General features: G+C 42.3%; 1 protein-coding gene across 1 annotated transcript in view; it reads right to left on the reverse strand.

The window, feature by feature from the left end:
- Positions 1–1,885: 1,885 nt before the first annotated feature.
- The window catches only part of Cdh2 (cadherin 2), a 214,192-nt gene continuing 196,695 nt past the window's right edge, over positions 1,886–19,382 (reverse strand). The window contains exons 15-16 of the mRNA NM_031333.2: positions 16,051–16,215; positions 1,886–3,386 (exon numbers count right to left, since the gene is read on the reverse strand). Coding sequence (NP_112623.2) covers positions 3,180–3,386; positions 16,051–16,215 — 372 coding nt within the window. The 3' untranslated portion in view covers positions 1,886–3,179. The remainder of the gene's footprint in view (positions 3,387–16,050; positions 16,216–19,382) is intronic.

Genomic DNA, 19,382 nt, shown 5'->3' on the forward strand with positions numbered 1-19,382 from the left:
CTCCATGCATGTGCTTACTGCTCATACTGCAGTTAGACCCAAGTTCCCTCTGAACACAAGGCTCATAAACAAAATTTTCATGGCTTTACTATATGTAAAGCCATTTTGCAGAACACTTGAAACAACTATAGGACTTGACTCTATGGTTAATTTGCACAGAAAAGAGAATAAGGTCTTGCTTGGACCATCCTATATTCCATTGCTGGTTTTAGAAAGCTGCTTTTTATAGCGAAAAGGCTCACTGAAGTAGCACCAAACGTTTATAATTTTAGCCATGTTTAATTAACTTCACTCTGGTTTCTTGAATCATGTAATTCCATCTCTAAGCTACTAATTTGGAAAAATACTCCCACATGCAGAGGCTTGCACAAGAGTGTTTACTGTGGAATCATTTTTAATCATGAAAAAGGAAACAAATTAAGAAATGATTCAATAAAAAAACCCTATTAAGTCCATATTATGGAATTCTATGTAGCAGTTAAAAAGGATAAAGTAGAAATATATATATATATAGTAATAGGAAAAATGTTCAAGATATAGTCTCGGTGAAACAGGAAAGTTACAGAAAAACATATAACACGTAACCCTGTTTTCATGAATATAAATTGATATAAAATCTATATGCAAATGTGTATAAAATAGTTTGGATAAAAAGAGCTATGGATTAGGACTAGTTGAGTAGAAAATCCATTTGCAGCCAAATGAGGCTATGTACTCTTGACTGTTTTTCTGAAATCTATTTTAGAAATGCTTTTGTAAAGGAACAATAGCAGTGGATAGTGTCTGTAAAAATGAAAGTTTTGAAAATACATATTTGTGAGGCATGCTCCTGCTATGTAGCCCTGTCTGGCTTGGAACTTGCTATTTAGACAAGGGTGGCCTGTGACTTGTGGTGCCCCGCTTGTCTTTGCCTCCAATCGCTGGAATTGTAGATGTGTATCACTATACCTGGATCATTTAAAAATATGTACTTGATAAAAGTTTCACATTTGAATATGAAAGTCAGTTTGGTTTTCATTTTAAATGTACCAGCAGCATGGTGGCATGATCTATGAATCCATTTTAAGCAAAGCTGTTCCAATTTAGTATGTTTTTATTATGGAGATCCAGATCTTAGCATCTATGGACCAGAACTATAACGAGAAAGAATTGCCCACTGAGTGAGTCAATAGAAAAGCAAATCTCACTGTGTATATACAATAACCTTTATATTGAGAAGAAAATAAATGAATCATTGAGAGGTATGTTGTGTGTTGTCTAAAGTCTAGAGGGCAAGGATATATAGTGCGATGACTCTGAATGCAGATAGAAAAATAGTGAGTGTTCCCGCAATTCTCACAAAATTCAATTATGAATCACAGTATGGAACAAAAACAGTTTTATTAAACTGAGCCGGTTTCCCTCTACGTTCTTCATTGTAGCACATACTACACACATCACTAAAACAAACGTTGAGTTAGAGTTAGAAGCTAAGCCTGAGTGTGCTTCCCTAGGGAATAGTCTCCCCTGAAGTCCAGGAGAACCAGCAGGTGTCCATTGCTGCTCCCAAAGCCACGCCCACCACCCATCTCAGCCAAACCATCAGCTCAGGTGGCAACGAGAGGAGAGCTAGCAGTGGTGTTCACGAAGTTTGTGACGTCACTTTTATACTGTTGCCATTAGGTTCCTTTTCAAGACAATTGGTGTCTTTCTTCTCAGCCGATGGCAATCTCTCAAGTGACAGTGGTTTGGAATACATGGTTACCATGCTAGGCATTTCCGTAGGAAGGGACTGAGGGCAAACACATAATTTTAGACTGCTGCTCCCAATGACTGCCTAGCTCTTGAGGTTTCTGCAACACTCAGAGCAGCTCCAGAGGAGAAATGAAAAAGTTCAAACCAGTCACCAGATCCAAAATTAGCTTTTTATTCAGAACGCTGGGGTCAGGGGTGTATTGTTTGTATTCTGGTACACAACACAGAGGCAAAGCTGTTTCAGAAGTCTCTCCAGTTTAAAAGCTTTTTTTTCTTTTTTTTCTCTTTATTAATTTTTTTTGTTTGTTTGTTTTGTTTTTTAAAAACACACACTTGCTAGTGCTGCCAGTACCAGGCCACCCCTTTTACTTTTCTTTCCTTTTATTTGTGTGTGTGTGTGTGTGTGTGTGTGTGTGTGTGTGTGTGTAATTTTTTTTGGTACAAATTATGTAAAACATTTGTGCTAAGAACTTTTATCCCTCCCCAAAACAAAACAAACAAAAAGAAAATTAAAAAAAATTTAAAAAATTAAAAAATTAAAAATTGAGTATTCTAACTACAGCTCAACGGTTGAATCAAATGTCACTTTGTTTTGTAAATACTTTACCCATAACGAAAGATATTAACATGCAAAAAACCTGAATCCAAAGTCCAAATAATACATACACATGTTCCGAGTTCTCTGCACTCCTCCACAGTCTATGCTGATGAAACATTATGTACACACACCATTTTTACAGCGAGGTGGAAAAAATACAGAAAATAAAAAAAGTGTACATGGATTAAGACCAAAATGTGTCTAACATTCTAGTTTATGAAAAAATTCAATTTTGCTACAAATTGGTGATATGAAAACTCCCTTTATCTGCAACCAGCTGCGTAAGTTTTAAGATTTTAGTGAAAAACAAAATCTAAAGTCTAAAACTAGAAGTAATGTACATTTTCCTATCTCGTGGTCTCATCCCCCACCCCCCACCCCAAGGTAACAAAATCACTCCATGAGTTAATTTTTTTTAATCTTGTTGTTTCATTCTGTATCTTAACAAAAGCAAATGCATTGTAACAAAAGTGGGTTGAAGCGTATCACATTTAACTTTCTGCTCCCGCCACAAAATATTTTGTCTTTTCCTTATAGTTTCAGAAATCAGTACCATTAAAGCCTTAAACAGAAAACTAATTCCAATCTGAAAAAGGTACAAAAAGGCACATAAAATCCCAGTGCTTCTGTACTGTAAAATTCAAGTGTAGCTGAGCTCGGTGTTTTCCAGACAGTATCGGATCACTGATATTCCCTGGGAGCCCAAACTGGTTCGCAGCCTACGCCAAAGCCTCCAGCAAGCACGGTGCTAGTGGACTACAGAGTTAAAGCCTAGCTTCTGTATGCTTTTTGGGAATATCAGGTGAAACTGTTCATACGTGTCCAAAAGCCAAGTCCGTCCTGCCGTTCAGTCATCACCACCACCATACATGTCGGCCAGCTTCTTGAAGCGGGGTCCCCAGTCATTCAGGTAGTCATAGTCCTGGTCCCCGCCGCTGCTGGAGGAGTTGAGAGAGCTCAAGGAGCCAGCCGTGGAGCCGCTGCCCTCATAGTCGAAGACTAAAAGGGAGTCATATGGTGGCGCCGTGGGGTCATTGTCAGCAGCTTTAAGGCCCTGGGTTGGAAGACGAGAATGAGTTACAAGAGCGTCCCAGATACCTTGAGAGACCACGACTTGCTCATAGGTTATCATTGGCAAGATCACAGCAATGTCAGCACCGAGAAAAACCGGGGTGATGGAGTGGTAGGAGTGGTGGTGGTCAATGAGGCTTCAAGGTCAGACAATTATCTTTGCAAGGAAACAATCCCAAGGATGGCCGTGGCGTAAGATGAGGTTGGTGACCAGTTGGGGAATATGTATGGCAAGTCTTCGGAAGAAGGGGTCAGCTGTTTGCAGCTGATAAGAGAGCATCTTAAATGACATGATATTTATATGGAGCCCAATGGCTAGGATCAGAGAAAATATTCATGGGCATGCAAGTTCAATTTTAACACGGGAATTACTATGAAACCAGCAAAATCATTTAATCTGTGAACATGAAGAGTACTTCCTTGACAGAACATGTAAAGTCTGTGGGATAGGAGAATTTTTTAAAGGGTAATTTAATTTACTAGTAGATCAGAGTATATGAAACACAGAGTTCCATGTAAGGCCAGGACACTGATAGGGATGGATGAAGGACAATGAAGCTTTAACCACAAAGCTGGGCGTGGTGGCACACGTCTTTAATCCCGGCACTCGGGAGGCAAAGCAGCCTGGTACACAAGTGCCAGGACAGCCAGGGCTGCCCAGAGAAACCCTGTCTCAGGGGGAAGAAAAAAAGACCTTCAATACAAACTATGCGTGTAGCAAAGTGTAGGATACATATCAGAACCAAGTGGCCCTTGGTCACCTGCCTATTAACAATGTAGCTTAGCAGGCATGGTTATTCCAGGGAGGTAATGACAAATGCCAGAACTGTGTCAACTAGGAAGCCTCAGGAAGTTGAAAAACAAAGACTGGGATGAGCACGAAGACCCTGAATCCACGGAGGAAGTGACAGGGACCTGAGTGATGACAGGTCAGGTATGACCCTACATAAACAGTCACATTAAATCACCTCCCCTTTTAATGGAGGAACATTGAATATAGAGTTAATCTATATTAACTAATTATTATATATTACTCTATTAATTAAGTAGCAACGCCCACTTAAAATGAATGATGGGTTAAGTTCTGAGTATGCTGCTTAGAGGACAGGAGATTGAAATGGAGGTAACTACATCAATTAAACCAGTCTTAGAAAGAGAAATGTGTGCTTCCTGTTAGCTGTGGTTCCTAAATTTCATGCTTTTATACAACATTGTGTGTGTTTACAACACCACACACACACACACACACACACACACACACACACACACACACACACACATACACTAGGGCATGAAGTTAGAAGTGAACCCATGTAGGAGAGCAGAGAGGACCAATAGGAAAGGAGAGATTGAAAAAGTAGTGGGTAAGGGGGAAAGGACATAATTTCCCCATGCATAATATATAATTGTACATATAAAACACTACCCTGTATAATGATTGTATATTATGAAAGATTTTTGATATTTTGTCAATAAGAAGTAACTTCTAGCTTTCTCAGGCCAAAGAGGAGCCATGAACTGAAACTCATGTGTGATATAAATACTAGGGAGAGGGATGAATTTTGTTAATCTAAAATGAAATTATATGTATATGTGTCTTAAGAAGAATAAAGAGCACAAAAATAAGTAGGGGATTAGCATCTATATTCTTAATTCTTCAAAGCAGGTGTCTTTAAATATTAAGTATCTACAGTTAATTGTTAATTATGTACCACACAGCATTCCAAGAAGAGCCTTAGGTCCTTTGGGAAATTTCTCAATTCCACTCTAGAGCTCCACTGCACAACATAGCAATAACAGTTCTCAAGCAATTACTGTCTTCTTATACCTTTGGATCAGTAGAGGCTGATGGGCATATCATTGTCTCCTTTTATCTAAGATGTGGAAATGTGTCATAGACTTTCTTCCTTGAGAGATCAATCTTTTCAATCCATATGCTTATTTTTGAGTACATATTGACTTATATATGTGTGATGGTTGGAGTTCATTGTCAACTTGAAAGAACCTAGAATCCACTGGAAGACGATACACTAGTCATGTCTTTATGGAAATTATCTTGATCAAATTAACTGAGGTGGGAAGGAATGCCTACCACAGGTGGCGCCATTCCCTATCAGACTTTGGACTGTATAGAGTGCCATGCAGTTGTTCTTTGCTCCGCTGACTGTGAATGGGATAAGCCAACTACCTGAAGCTTGTGCTCCCTCGTCGGTGATAAGCTACACCTGCAAACTCTGAGCCTGAATAAGCCCCTTTTTCCTTGAACTGCTTCTCTCAGGGTATTTTTGCCACAGCAACCAGAAAAGAAAAATAAACTCAAATAAATTTTTTTAATGAGTATGTTCTCTAGTTTATAGATGAGGAATAGGGAAGACTCATGAAAGTTAAGAACCGAGTCAATATGCTGTAGTGTTTCTGTGATTGGATTTGAATCAACATCTCAACATTCACAGTATTCCCCCATCCCCCCAGTATTTACTTATGTGAGACTGTAACAAGGTTATCCGAAGAACAAAAGAGATACTGGGTACAAATGTTCAACCGTGTTTGCCACAGAAAAACTCAATGAGCACCAATTAATATTTTAATAGTTTTAAAGAAAATAATTTTTTTCATTGACATTTGAAGTAAGAGTTAAGGCATGCTATTTTAAGAAATAAAACAGCAGCTGCTAGACTCCCATCAAAAAACAGAGCCAGAGCCTACCAACCCTCCCACTGCCAAGAATTTCTTACCAACAATCCTAACCAAGTATAATTAAGCACAACTTTCCCTCATATCATGTTATACTATTTCTCCCCAGAAAGGGCTGTTAAATAAAAAATTTAAAAGACTTCAGTAAACCACTTCAATATGTAAAACAAAAATAATTTTGGATGAGACTTTCCTTATCTTATTTTTAGAATAAGCTACAGTGCCATTCTGCTAAGACTGAGAACCGCAACCTACACGTTCTCAGGATCCCTGTCTCCTTTCTGTGGCAGCTTCGGTCCTGTCCTTAGTAATTCCCAGGGGAGCACACACCCACGATGCCACAAGGGCCTCTCTAGAGTCCCAGTCTGCTTTCCACGCTGCTGTCAGGCTTGGTTGTGACCAGTGCAGTGTGAGAAGCAGGAAGCTCAGATACTGTAAGGGTTCTCCAATGATGCCGGCTACCCTTTTTCTGACCGGCCAGGAGGATGGTCTACGGCATATGCGGGTTTTACTTTTACGTGGACCTTACAATAAAAACCACATGCAGATAAGAAAAAAGAGCCACTGATGGTTTTGGAACTTGCGTAAGAAGTTCAGCCATTGATGATGTAAGCCAGCAATAGGTACCAGATACTCCAGGTCCAGTGGTTGAAAAGAATTCTCCCTCGTTCTTTCTGCTTATTGCATGCTTGAGTCTCTGGGACTCTCATGTACTGGAGAGCTGGGTATGCACAACCTAGATTCACCGACTGCCCTTTTGGGGTTTATAGTACAACCTCACTCCTCCCCCTTTTCCTATAAAATCCAGCAACTACAAATATAGTTACTAAATGATTCTTTTAGTTCAACACCATCGAGCTTTGATCTGTCTATGAAATAGACCCCAGAAGAAAAAATAAAAAAAATTCCTAGTATGAAGGACTTCTTGGAAACATGTACTAAGTGTTGGCTGCAGATGGGTTGCAGATGTTATGCAGCTGGTAAGGAATTTGGCCAGTTTGTGAGAAGCTGTGTGTTTGACTCCCAAGCCCAGCCTTCACTAGTCTGGTTGTGCCCACCTGTAACCATAGCACCCCATAGGCAGAGGTGGTTGGAGGGGATGTTGAAGGTTTTTCATGGAATGGTTGCACTGCCAGCTCCAGGGGTTCAAGGCCAATCCGTGATATATAATACCCTATCTTAGAGAGTCAATGGCAGGATGGCAGGTCTTCAAGTTCATCTGGATTCTGGGACTGCAAAGTCGTGATGACATATGTTTCTGTGCTCAGGCGATGCATTCTGCAAAGCCTCTGACATGTCACAAGACTCCAAAACTCTTCAGCAAATGTCTAAAAGATTTTAACTCAGCAACTCCTTAAGACTGTTGTAATGCTGGTGGCAGTCTATCCCCACACCCAGTGTTGAGAATCTTAAAACTATTCTTTTTTTCTTGAGAAATATACATTTCAGCTCCTGAGTTAGTTTCTGACCACCACAGTAGCTTTGGACCTGTATCCAATGCCTTTCAAAGGAACTTAAAGCCATAACATGATTAGTGAGAGATAACTGTGCAATGCGGGGCATGGTAGGCTGTCTCTGGGTTTGAAATTATGAAAAGGTGAAACCACTGGCCTAAAAGAATGCTTGGTAACCTAACTTTCCAGGCGGAGATCGAGAACTCTAAGCCCCTTCCACACGTATGATCTTAGTTTGTACTGCAGAAGAGAATGGGATTCTTCAGAACAGAATGAGATTCTTCTGAAATACGGTGCTTACTAAAATGGTCACAGTCAAGTTCCGAAAAACTGTCAAGTCTAGCCATTTGGTCAGAGACTGCAGAATAAACTCAGGGCAGCAGAATCTTCTGGATCCTTTACAGAGTCCTTTATTCTTGGCTATGGATACTCTGTCCTTTGGTGTATGAAGCACTGTTTCTAAATCTACAAACTAACCATGTGTTTCTCTAGGTTTGGCTCAATTTAGAAATATACACTTGGTTCCTTGGTTCACCTTTCACAGAGCAGAAGATTTTGAAACCTAGATAAATTTATCTGGGTGCCTTTATCAATTTTCCGCAGTCTCGGGTCCTCTGCAGAGTGCAAACTGTGGCTACTTCTTGCTGAGCTCGTATTTATAGACTTTGGACTCTATGCTTTTGGGGTGGAGACTTACTTTGATGGGAACTAAAAGACACACTGCAGAGAGGAACAGAAGAGCGATGGAAGGAGAAAGAGAGCCACTGATCTCCTGTCACCCATCTTCTGTAGCTTTTGTGCCATAGCTTTGCCTCAGCTCGTCACGTCCTGCCTGCAGTAGAGCAAAAGGGATGCCTCACTGTTCATCTCATCTCAGAACTCCAGCTCCTTTCTGTGGATGACTGTTGGTCTCTCACTAATGTGGTATCGGTCCCTGCAGGCCAAACCTTCACTGTGCTCTTTTTTTTTTTTTTTTTTTTTTTTTTGTTCTTTTTTTCCGGAGCTGGGGACCGAACCCAGGGCCTTGCGCTTCCTAGGCAAGCGCTCTACCACTGAGCTACTACCCCAGCCCCTTCACTGTGCTCTTTAAGGTCAGCACGTAAAGGAGATTCACCAGGGGTGTGAAAGACGGCTCTCAATAGTTGCACAGTCCCCTACTGAAAATAAACGCAATTGTCTCTATTTAAGAAAGCTAAAATTGATTAAAAGTTTAAGTAAATACTAGAAGAGAGAAGCAGAGAGAAAAGAATTAGATGGTACACTTTCAAGGTCTGACTGATGTCTAGGTAATCTATATGACAGAAATCAAAACTGTTTAGAGAGACCCTCGGTGACTCTAAACTGTTCACCACACCCGTTTCCACTGCCTCACCCTGCACAGTTACTGAAGTATCCGCTTTTCAAACTCCAACGTGTTCTGTGCACAGCTTCTATTTGCATATTCATTTCCTTCTGACTGGAATGTGATTGTAATGCTCTTCTGCACATCTTATATGATTAATATACCTTATCTACCCATTTAGCCAATCATTTACCTACTCACCCATCTACTGATTCATTCACTGATGCACCCATCCACCCACCCACCCACCTATTCATCCATCCACCCATCCATCCATCATCCACCCATCCATCCAGCATCCATTCATCCACCCACCCACCTATCCATCCACCCACCCACCTATCCATCCACCCATCCATCCATCCAGCATCCATCCATCCAGCATCCATCCATCCATCATCCACCCATCCATCCATCCAGCATCCATTCATCCACCACCCACCCACCTATCCATCCACCCATCCACCCACCCATCCATCCATCCATCCATCCATCCATCCATTCATCCATTCACCCACCCATCCATCCATCCATCCATCCATCCATCCATCCATCCATCCATCATCCACCCATCCATCCACCCATCACCCATCCATCCACCCATCCAGCATCCATCCATTCGTCCATCCATCCATCCAGCATCCATTCATCCATCCATCCATCCATCACCCATCCATCCATCATCCACCCATCCATCCATCCATCCATCCATCATCCACCCATCCATCCATCCAGCATCCATTCATCCACCCACCCACCTATCCATCCACCCATCCACCCACCCATCCATCCATCCATCCATCATCCACCCATCCATCCACCCATCACCCATCCATCCACCCATCCAGCATCCATCCATTCGTCCATCCATCCATCCAGCATCCATTCATCCATCCATCCACCCATCACCCATCCATGCACCCATCCAGCATCCATCCATCCGTCCATCCATCCATCCAGCATCCATCCATCCATCCATCCATCCACCCACCCATCCATCCATCCATCCATTCATCCATCCACCCACCCATCCATCCATCCATCCATCCATTCATCCATCCATCCATCCACCCATCACCCATCCATCCACCCATCCAGCATCCATCCATTCGTCCATCCATCCATCCAGCATCCATTCATCCATCCATCCACCCATCACCCATCCATGCACCCATCCAGCATCCATCCATCCATCCATCCATCCATCCATCCATAGCCCACTGAAATGCTGTGCTTGGGTTTTTCTTCTCTGCCCATGGAAGTCACACCTGTGATTGTTCCTGATCATGTTGTTTGGATCACCTCAGACTATGAATCACCTCAGACTATATGAATCACCTCAGACTATGAGACTCTTGGCTGCTAAGGCTCTTTTGAGCTCACATTCTTTTCAGGACAGTATCTGAATTCTGGCTTCTCTTCTACAAAGTAACTTTCCCCTAATGCTCTGGACTTAAGAGTTTTTGTTGTTGTTTTGTTAGTTTGTTTTTCTCCATTTGTCATCTTATGTGCTCTGCTTAGAGGATCTAAATTTAGGGTCTAATGTTAAAATATAGTTGGGACCACCTGGGGTGGTGAATGCCTTTAATCCCAGTACTCAGGAGGGAGAGGCACGCAGATCTCTGTGAGTTCGAGGACAGCCTGGTCTGCATAGCTCCAGTACAGCCAGGACTACATAGAGAGATCCTGCCTCAAAAATCAAACAAAATAAATAAAAATATGACATAAAAATATAAGTGGATATAATTGGACCAACTAATTTTACCTCTGTTTTCCTCTTCTGTTATTACACCATTTTACATTATATAGCTAAGCTAACATTACTAACCTCTCTATGGGGAATTTAAGATGTTTAAGATGCGATTGTTTTTATAAAGAGAGAATTTCATTATTTTATATTAAAGGATCATAGAAAATCATTTATTCCTAAAAAATAATTTGTCTCCAATAATCATGACTGCGTTTCTGACAATTAAGAGACCACTACATGGCATGTCCTGACCAAGTATCTTACACACACTGGCCAGCTGTTGCTGCTGCTTTGGTTCTTGAGACAGAGTTTCTCTGTGTAGCCCTGGCTGTCCTGGAACTCACTGTGTAGCCCTGGCTGTCCTGGAACTCACTGTGTAGCCCTGGCTGTCCTGGAACTCACTGTGTAGCCCTGGCTGTCCTGGAACTCACTGTGTAGCCCTGGCTGTCCTGGAACTCACTGTGTAGCCCTGGCTGTCCTGGAACTCACTGTGTAGCCCTGGCTGGCCTGGAACTCACTGTGTAGCCCTGGCTGGCCTGGAACTCACTGTGTAGCCCTGGCTGGCCTGGAACTCACTGTGTAGCCCTGGCTGGCCTTGAAGTCAGAGATCCGCCTGCCTCTGCCTCCTGAGTGGTAGGATGAGAGCTATGCATCACCACCAACAAACTATTGGTGCCATTTTATTACATTCTCACTACAATCTTCAAAGAAGTTTCTAGTTAATCTGCTATTACAAATAAGATAACTGGAAACCAAGAGACTAAGTTCAAGGATCTTGACCTTGTACAAAGTTTCAGCGCTGTGAGGTAAGCTGGATTTGAACTCAAACAAGCCCCTCGGTTCTCTAGGAACAAAATGAGACATCTCAAAGTACACAATCAAAGGATAATTAAGAAGAGAAAGGGGCAGTTTAAGCTTCAGTAGTCACAAGTAATTATTCTACAAGATCCTTCCGGATGCTTTAAGCAGTATAAATCAGAAGTCTCTTCACAGAAGGGCACACGTGGTTGTGATTCCTCTAAGATAGGGGCATTCGAGACTATTGCAGTTACTGGAGGTATGCTAATATCTACTAAGGAGCTGAGATGAAATGGATTCATTTCAATTTTCTCACCCAATGAAGGTCACATTTGAAAATGCAAACAGAATTAAATTCTCAATAAGATCCCAAAACAGGCGTCTTGCTCTACACTACCTGCTTGACTAGAAATAAGTTTGCTTATGAGAGTCAAGGCAACATTCATTCATTACTTAAATAAACAAGCTAGAAAATGTGCTCATGAGCTTCCCTATTCCTTATATCTATAAAAGCACTCCAATTATAATCACCACTGTATTATTCTTCCTTTGGAACATTTGGTCCTCTGCTAAATCAAATAAGACCTGGAGATAAATACATTTGTTTATATTTGCAATGTTTTTACAAAGGGTGCTGGAGTTCTTTCCAGGTGCCTTCAATGTTTCAAAATCCATTTATTTTTGTTTGCCAAGTTAATGAAAGATATTGAAGAAGTCTTAATGGTTACCTGGGATGGAAAAAAAATCTGCATGGTGCTTCTGAGAATTTTGTAACTTCCAGGGAGTCCTAATCTTCCTTCCTTTGTCCACAAAACCAACCATCCTATCCCTGGTACTCTGTGGTTGTTGTTGTTGTTATTGTTTTAAGACACTCTCACCTGCTTGGAGTTGCCTCCTGCCTCTAATTGTAGGAACATTTTGCTGTAATTATTTTGGCCTTTTGAGACAAGGTGTTCTGTAGCCAAGGCTGACCTCAAGCTGATTTGTCTCCTGCCACTGCTGAGTGCTGGGACTATAGATGTGTGCTACCACAGACAGTTTATGTGATACTGGGGTTCTAACCAAGGGCTTGCACAAGCTACAGTTGCTTCTCTGGCTCTCTAAGGAACATTTCTAGGCACATTTGTGGCTCTTGTTTGTCTCATTTCTGTATCTTGAGATAATACTCAGTTTCATGCACTTGCTGCTATTTTGAAAATGACTACTAGTGAAACCCTTTCATCCACTTATTCCTTCATTAACTAATGTATCTTGCCCTATACCAAACACTCACCCTGTCAATAATGACTCATTTCCCGGGCCACAGAGGACCTCAGAGGGAGAGTGAATGGACCCACGGGTCTGTTTTATGGAGGGAGGAGAGTCCCAGGTAGGGTTGGGTGACACCAGACAGCAACTATTTCTATCCTGTGTCCCTTTCTGACTTGTCATGGTTTGAGAAAGGAAAAGAGAGTGTGTGGCCATAGGAACACAGTCCAATTACAAGGCAAGGGTAAACGTACAGTTAAAGCCACTGGCAATGCTGTGCAACTGCAGGCTGGCAAGCGACTGCCGAGGAAGCTGCAAAAGCAAGTACTGCCCTGGCCTGAGAGGCCTTCTGTGTGGGCCAAACAACTTCAACAGTGAACAGCGGCTCCTTGACTGAGGACAGATGGACTGATGTCCCCACCACCACGCTGACGAGATTTGAAGTGAAAACACATTAAGACATGCAAAGCACTGAGCGTCATAGTTCAGCCACACAGAACAGGAAACAGCCCTTGCTCTAGAGAACTCAGATACTCAGGAAAGAGACAAAAATATTACAGTTGCACCCTTGAATGGAAGAGAGAATCTCGCCAATCACTCTCTGATGGCAGATAGACTATTAATGGTCACACGTCAGGCAGCCGGGGAGCATTGTGTCAGGAGAAGCATCACTGGGCCTTTTCAGACATATCCAGGACAGTTTTGTAGTCAGGGTATTTGTATTGGATCCTTGGCCAGGGAAGCCGGTGGGCAGGCATGTGTAAGATTTTCCTGTTCAAAAGTACCATACTTTAGGGAGATTTCAAACATCCCTTGAAGGCTATTGTTTAAAATAAAGAACATGGGGAAGGAGGGAAGTGGCAAAAGGCTGTGACTAGCCTTGTAACGGTGCTTGATTTTCTTTTCCAAGAGAAGAATATCAGGTGGAATTGACTTCCACAGTGAACTGACACCACAGGACCATGCAGAAATACCTAACCTTTTGAATTCTACTCATCAAAAACTCTTGATTGAAAGAAAATCCAGTTCTTACAACTATAGTTGTAAAATTCACTATACCTTAAAACCCAACAATCAAGGGGATAACTCAACCACATTTTCTTACAACCATACACAACAAATCAGAGACAAGCCCATTAGATACTCTTAAAAGAAAAGATCTGATGTTGTGCCTAAGTTCCTGAAACTGTCTTTAAGAAAGTCTGTGTGTGGGGCTGGGGATTTAGCTCAGTGGTAGAGCACTTACCTAGGAAGCGCAAGGCCCTGGGTTCGGTCCCCAGCTCCGAAAAAAAGAACCAAAAAAAAAAAAAAAAAAAGAAAGTCTGTGTGTAAAAAGAACAGGGCAACTCAGGTCATAGAAAGGGAGATACTGACATTTTAAACCCCCATAAGGTCTTATTCTACATCTGCTCCACATTAACCTGCTACCTCCTTAACAGAAGTAAACATGTCTGGAAAACAGCCTCTTCTCATTTAGGAACAGACAGCAATGGGAAATCACAGATACTGAGAAGTATTCCAACACTGCTTGAAAACTGTTAAACAAATTATTATTGTTATACTTTCTTTATTGTATGTGGGGGGAGTGTGCTTGTGTATATGTGTGTGCGCGCATGCGCGTGAGCACATGACACTGTGTATATGTGGAGGTAAGAGGGCATCGGGTGAGGATTGGTTCTACCACGTGGATTCCAGGAATCAAACTCAGATCATCTGATTTGGTGGCAAATTCCATTACCACTGAGCCACCTTGCCAGCCCCTATTTCAAAACTTACTGCATATGAAACTTTAGAGCAGATTGGTGACATTTATACATTGCTTAACTGCGTTGAGAAACCCTTCAAAATAAGAAGCTACTCCACACATGATCTAGACCACATGCAGTGGTCGCTTCGAACATTTGATGCATAGAAACCAGCGTGCTGATCTTGGAGTGCCCAGCATTTGGGCAAAGAACACAATTCTTGCTATATATCAGTCAGTATCAATATATATTGTTCAATACATGAACAGTAAAAATCCCAAGAGAGAATTTGAGTAAAAGTCTGGTCAGGGTTTACACAGAAGAAGCACAAATCATTCTCTATCAAAACTTTAGCATCAGTTGTGGCTAGGCTCTCAGCATCAATGAAATAAAGGAATTACGGAGAATTCTGACAGTGAGATTGTGTCCGCTGCATCCAACAGAGAATTTCCTCCCTCACACAGAGGCTTTTCAACCTCCTCCACAAGGCCGGTGTTCGAGTCACATGGTATTTAACTTAGCCACTCTTCCGGCTAACCTCCTTTGATGGAGCTGATGGGTACATAGTGGATTCTCACCAGATGGAGGTTCGAGGAGTGGGGTGTGGAAAAGAGGTAGAGAGAGCTTGCATTAGGTTAGTAAGACTAACAAATGAAGTCAGGATGCATGGCAGTACTGGTCTATATGTTACTTGCAGTCTAGAGGGGAAAAAAAGTCCCTTTCAGAGAGAATGGCAAGAACTGCTAATGTCTACTGAATGTGTGCAGGATGTGGACAGACAGCTCCCGTTCATGTTAAGCAGAAGAACTCAGGGGCCTCTGTCATTAGCATGCCTCCCCCGCAAGCTTGAGGACCTCAGACCTGTCCTCAGCATCCATGGGAATAAACCTAGGCAGGTTGTAGTCCCACCCTAGGGAGGCGGAGACAGGTGGATGGCCTTGGAGCCTCATAGCCAGCCAGGCTGGTCTACATGGTAAGTTCTGGATTCAGTGAGAAATTCTGAATCAAAAAAAAAATCAAGTTAAATAGTGTCACTCCAGGTTGTGTCCTCTGGTCTCCAAACACACATTAGTGCAGGTTTACCCATACACCTGCACATACATGTACACCTGCACATACATGTACACCTGCACATACATGTATACTTGCACATACATTTTCTCTGCACATACCTTGTTCTCTGTCACTGAAGCTGTATCTGTTCTCATATAAAGATAAACTCAAACATAATACTTTAATGAATTGTGTCCAATAGCTCTGACGAAAAGTGTAGCTCACAGAAACCTAACGTTAAGCATGCAAGAAAATGCTCTACAAGGAAGTGAGTCATTTTTTTTTCCCAATGGTGTAGCCACCTGTTAGTTGCCAGTGCTCCTATAAATAGCCCCTCACCCACGTTCATGTAATTAACCCTAACTAAACACTTTGGGCCAGCACAAAGAGAGACATACAAGCAGAGGAGAAACTCCACGGGAAGAGAAAGGGGGAGTGGGGTAGGCAGGAGATGTAATGGGGGTGAATAAAGAAAACGCATTATGCATAAAGTAGCAGTGAAACTCGTTGTGTGTAGTTAACACGTGCTAGCAAAACACACATTTTAGAAAGTCTTTCTGTACCTCATTAATGAAGTCCCCAATATCCCCAGGGTGTGGGGCTGCGGATCGGACTGGATACTGTGGCTCAGCGTGGATAGGCCTCTCGTCTAGCCGTCTGATTCCCACAGGTTTGATGGCATCAGGCTCCACGGTATCTGGTTGCTGGAGCTGGCTCAAGTCATAGTCCTGCAAGGAGCGAATCGGAAATCCAAGGGAGATGAGCATGAGGAAGGGAGATTACAACCTTTGTTTTTAAACACATCGCGAAAGGCATGGAAATGAGTGCGATTTAACATAATGGAAAAGTTGCCACTAGGAGTTCTTCATGTTATGATTAAATATTTCTTTCACACAGCTCTTTCTTCTGTGTTCTCCATCCCTGCAGTCTGTGCTCCATCTGCTTTAGAGCACTCCTCATCAGCTCCCATTGGGAAACGGCAGTGTGACAGGGTCTCGCTACAAGATGACTTTAAGACTCCAACTGCAGCAAGCCTTATCCCACCACAGCAAAACAACCAAATTAATGGCTCCTACATCAAAAAGAAGTAATGGGGTGTTTCTTCCCTGTTCTCTAAGGAAGGCATTGGTGCGTCAAGGTCGAAACCCAACCTTCTGTCCCTCCCTTCCTTCCAGGGTCTTGAATTTCTTATCCACAAATTATGGTCTGTGGGACAGTCTGACTTGTGCCCTAGTTTTTCTTAAGAAAGGCCTTCATATTTTCAAAGGGTTACTTAAAATATCAATCAGGAATAAGCCTCAGGGACTCTCTGTGGCCCACAGAACCAGAACACTTTCCCATCTTCCCTGTGGAAAAACAGTTTGGTCTAGGCATGCTGGGTCAGGATGGTCCTATCCCATCAGCCCTGTGGGCTGATGTCACAAAACAGTCCGTGCATTTGCAGAGAGGCAGGGGGAAGCTGTGGAAACGGTCCTCTAGGCATAGGTTGGGCTTGCCCAGCTATCTCAGTTAATGTACTAGTCACCGGGACAGGAGTGCACGAGGAAACCGACTCTATCTATTGAGAAGGAATCTGATTCCACTCTGGGCGAACACTTTGTAGTTTTCAAACCTCTACATCAATAGTTCTCAACTTGTGGGTCATAACCCCTTTGCCATCACAAGTCAGATATCCTGCATATCAGATATTTACATCGTGGTTCATAATAGCAGCAAAATTACACTGATGAATCAGCAATGAAAGAATTTTATGCTCAGAAATCACCACAACGTTGAAGAACTTCTACAAGAATGGATTTAAAAAGAGAAGAGCTGCAGAATTAGGAAGGTTGAGAACCACTGCTCTACATTCTGGTGCTGAGTTTAACTGAAATGCTTAACCATACACACTGACATTCACAGAAAATACCAACTCTCTAGCATTCATCTTGTTTCAGCTTGCAACGCTCTGTCTAAACTCAGCTTAAATCCATTCTAAGTATCTTCACAGTGAGTCTGATTTATTCAGAACTCAGTTCCTACGTCTGGCAGTGTGCTAGGTGTTGTACATATGTCTGCTCATTTAATCGTTTTAACACATTTTATGATCCCCGTTTAAGATACGAAGATACAGAGTTACAATTAACCCAAGTCACCCACCCATGGTCCTGGAGCCATTAAGACACAAAACAGACTTGGACTTTCTATGTGTTAGACTCTACAGCCTGGCTCCTTTCACAGCCTACGGCAGTGAGTCAACTCAGAGCTACAAGAATGGATTTAAAGAGAGAAGAGCTGCATAGATGGTCTGGACAAACAACTCAAGTATCCACAATGTGCCAGCCATTCTGGCAGTCTCTTCATGAGGAGTTTTTCCTGTCACTAATTCCTAACCAGCTTCTTTGTTGTCCTTCTGGTTCACACTTGACAGAGCTGGAGGGACCTGCTCAATTCACAGTAGTTCAGATGGGAATTAAAACTACGGGCACCCGTCTTTGATGTGTCTGATTTTAAGTGTAACACTAGGCTGGTGGAGAAGTTCTTATCCCAACGTTACTCCCTCTGAGTAACGATTTTCCTACAGTTTGATATAGTCAGATGAATAAAGGCCCTGGGGCAGGGAGATGGAAAAGGCAATTCAATCAGGAATGTACCATGTGGTATATGACAAAGGGCAAGCCAAAGAGGGGCACACACTTTGAATATCACCAGTTGGTGACTTAGTTGGACTTCAAGTTTGAGCCTTGAACGTCATGTGGCCTAGAGAGACATCACTGTGGAGGGAGAATCAGCATCATGAACAGACATGAACAGAGGCATGGAAAGGAGAGTGGTTTTATCTAGGGCTAATGTGTTCCAGTGGCAAACTTAAAGGATGTACGAGCTGTAGTGTTATCTTAGAAGCCTACAGTGACAAAGTCTTTAAAACAGTATAAAGAGAGTTTTATTTAGAAAATTTTGTGCTTTCATAGGAAGAAATGAGGTTTTCTAGACCATGTTTAATTGTACAACTATAGTGAATACAGGAGAGACCAGTGAAGCGAGGGTAACTTTATCTCTTCACAAAGCTGAGCCTGGAAAAGGGAAAGTGAGTGATAAGTATACTGAGAGTTCAGAAATGCTTCTACCCTCCGTGTGAAATTGCTTTGTTAGGAAGTCTTGTGTACAGAAAGACAGGTCCATCTAATGTTTAAAAACTAATGTTTAAAAAGGTCTAATGTTTAAAAAGGTCTAATGTTTAAAAACTGTCTCTTATCAGTTGACATAGGGTAGGTTGGTGTCCTTATGCAGGTGTCATTGGACAAGAAGGAAGGGAGACCAGAACAGAAGTTTTAGAAGGAACCAGAGTGCGAAGGAGGAGCTGGGAGAACATGCTGGTCAGGTCCTACAGGCGCAGATGTTAAGATTCTTCTCTGAGCATAGAGGTTTTTATTATTATTATTATTTTCAAGGATGTGTGTGTACAGGATTTTGTGCTGTCTCAATGGGCAAATTATATCTTATCAATTAGACCAGAGGTTATTGTGTGGTGTTCTTTCATGTGGCAACTTAATTGAGTTCAGGAGAAGGTGCAATGGCGGGACGCACCAAGCCCGCCATGGAATTGGGATGTGTATACCTGGTGTGGTAACAACCCACCAAGGGAACTGTGAGTGAGAGCAAAGCAGCGTGGAAACCACGCTGGAATGGCTTGCAGACTGCCTGGGTGGGAACCGATCATGTTTTATTTCTTACTGCAACAACATAGTCCTTGATGCTCTTGTGACATTTTACTGTGACGGTAAAGAGAATACAGAGGGTGTGCTGCTTTGATGAGAATGTACCCCCTAGGCTCACAGATGGTGAACGATGGGTCACTACCAGTGAGGGATGCTACCGGACACGCATTAGCAGGTATGGACTTGTTGGAGGAAGT

This window comes from Rattus norvegicus, chromosome 18 (genome assembly GCF_036323735.1).
Source record: "Rattus norvegicus strain BN/NHsdMcwi chromosome 18, GRCr8, whole genome shotgun sequence".
In the NCBI taxonomy this organism is placed as follows: domain Eukaryota; kingdom Metazoa; phylum Chordata; class Mammalia; order Rodentia; family Muridae; genus Rattus; species Rattus norvegicus.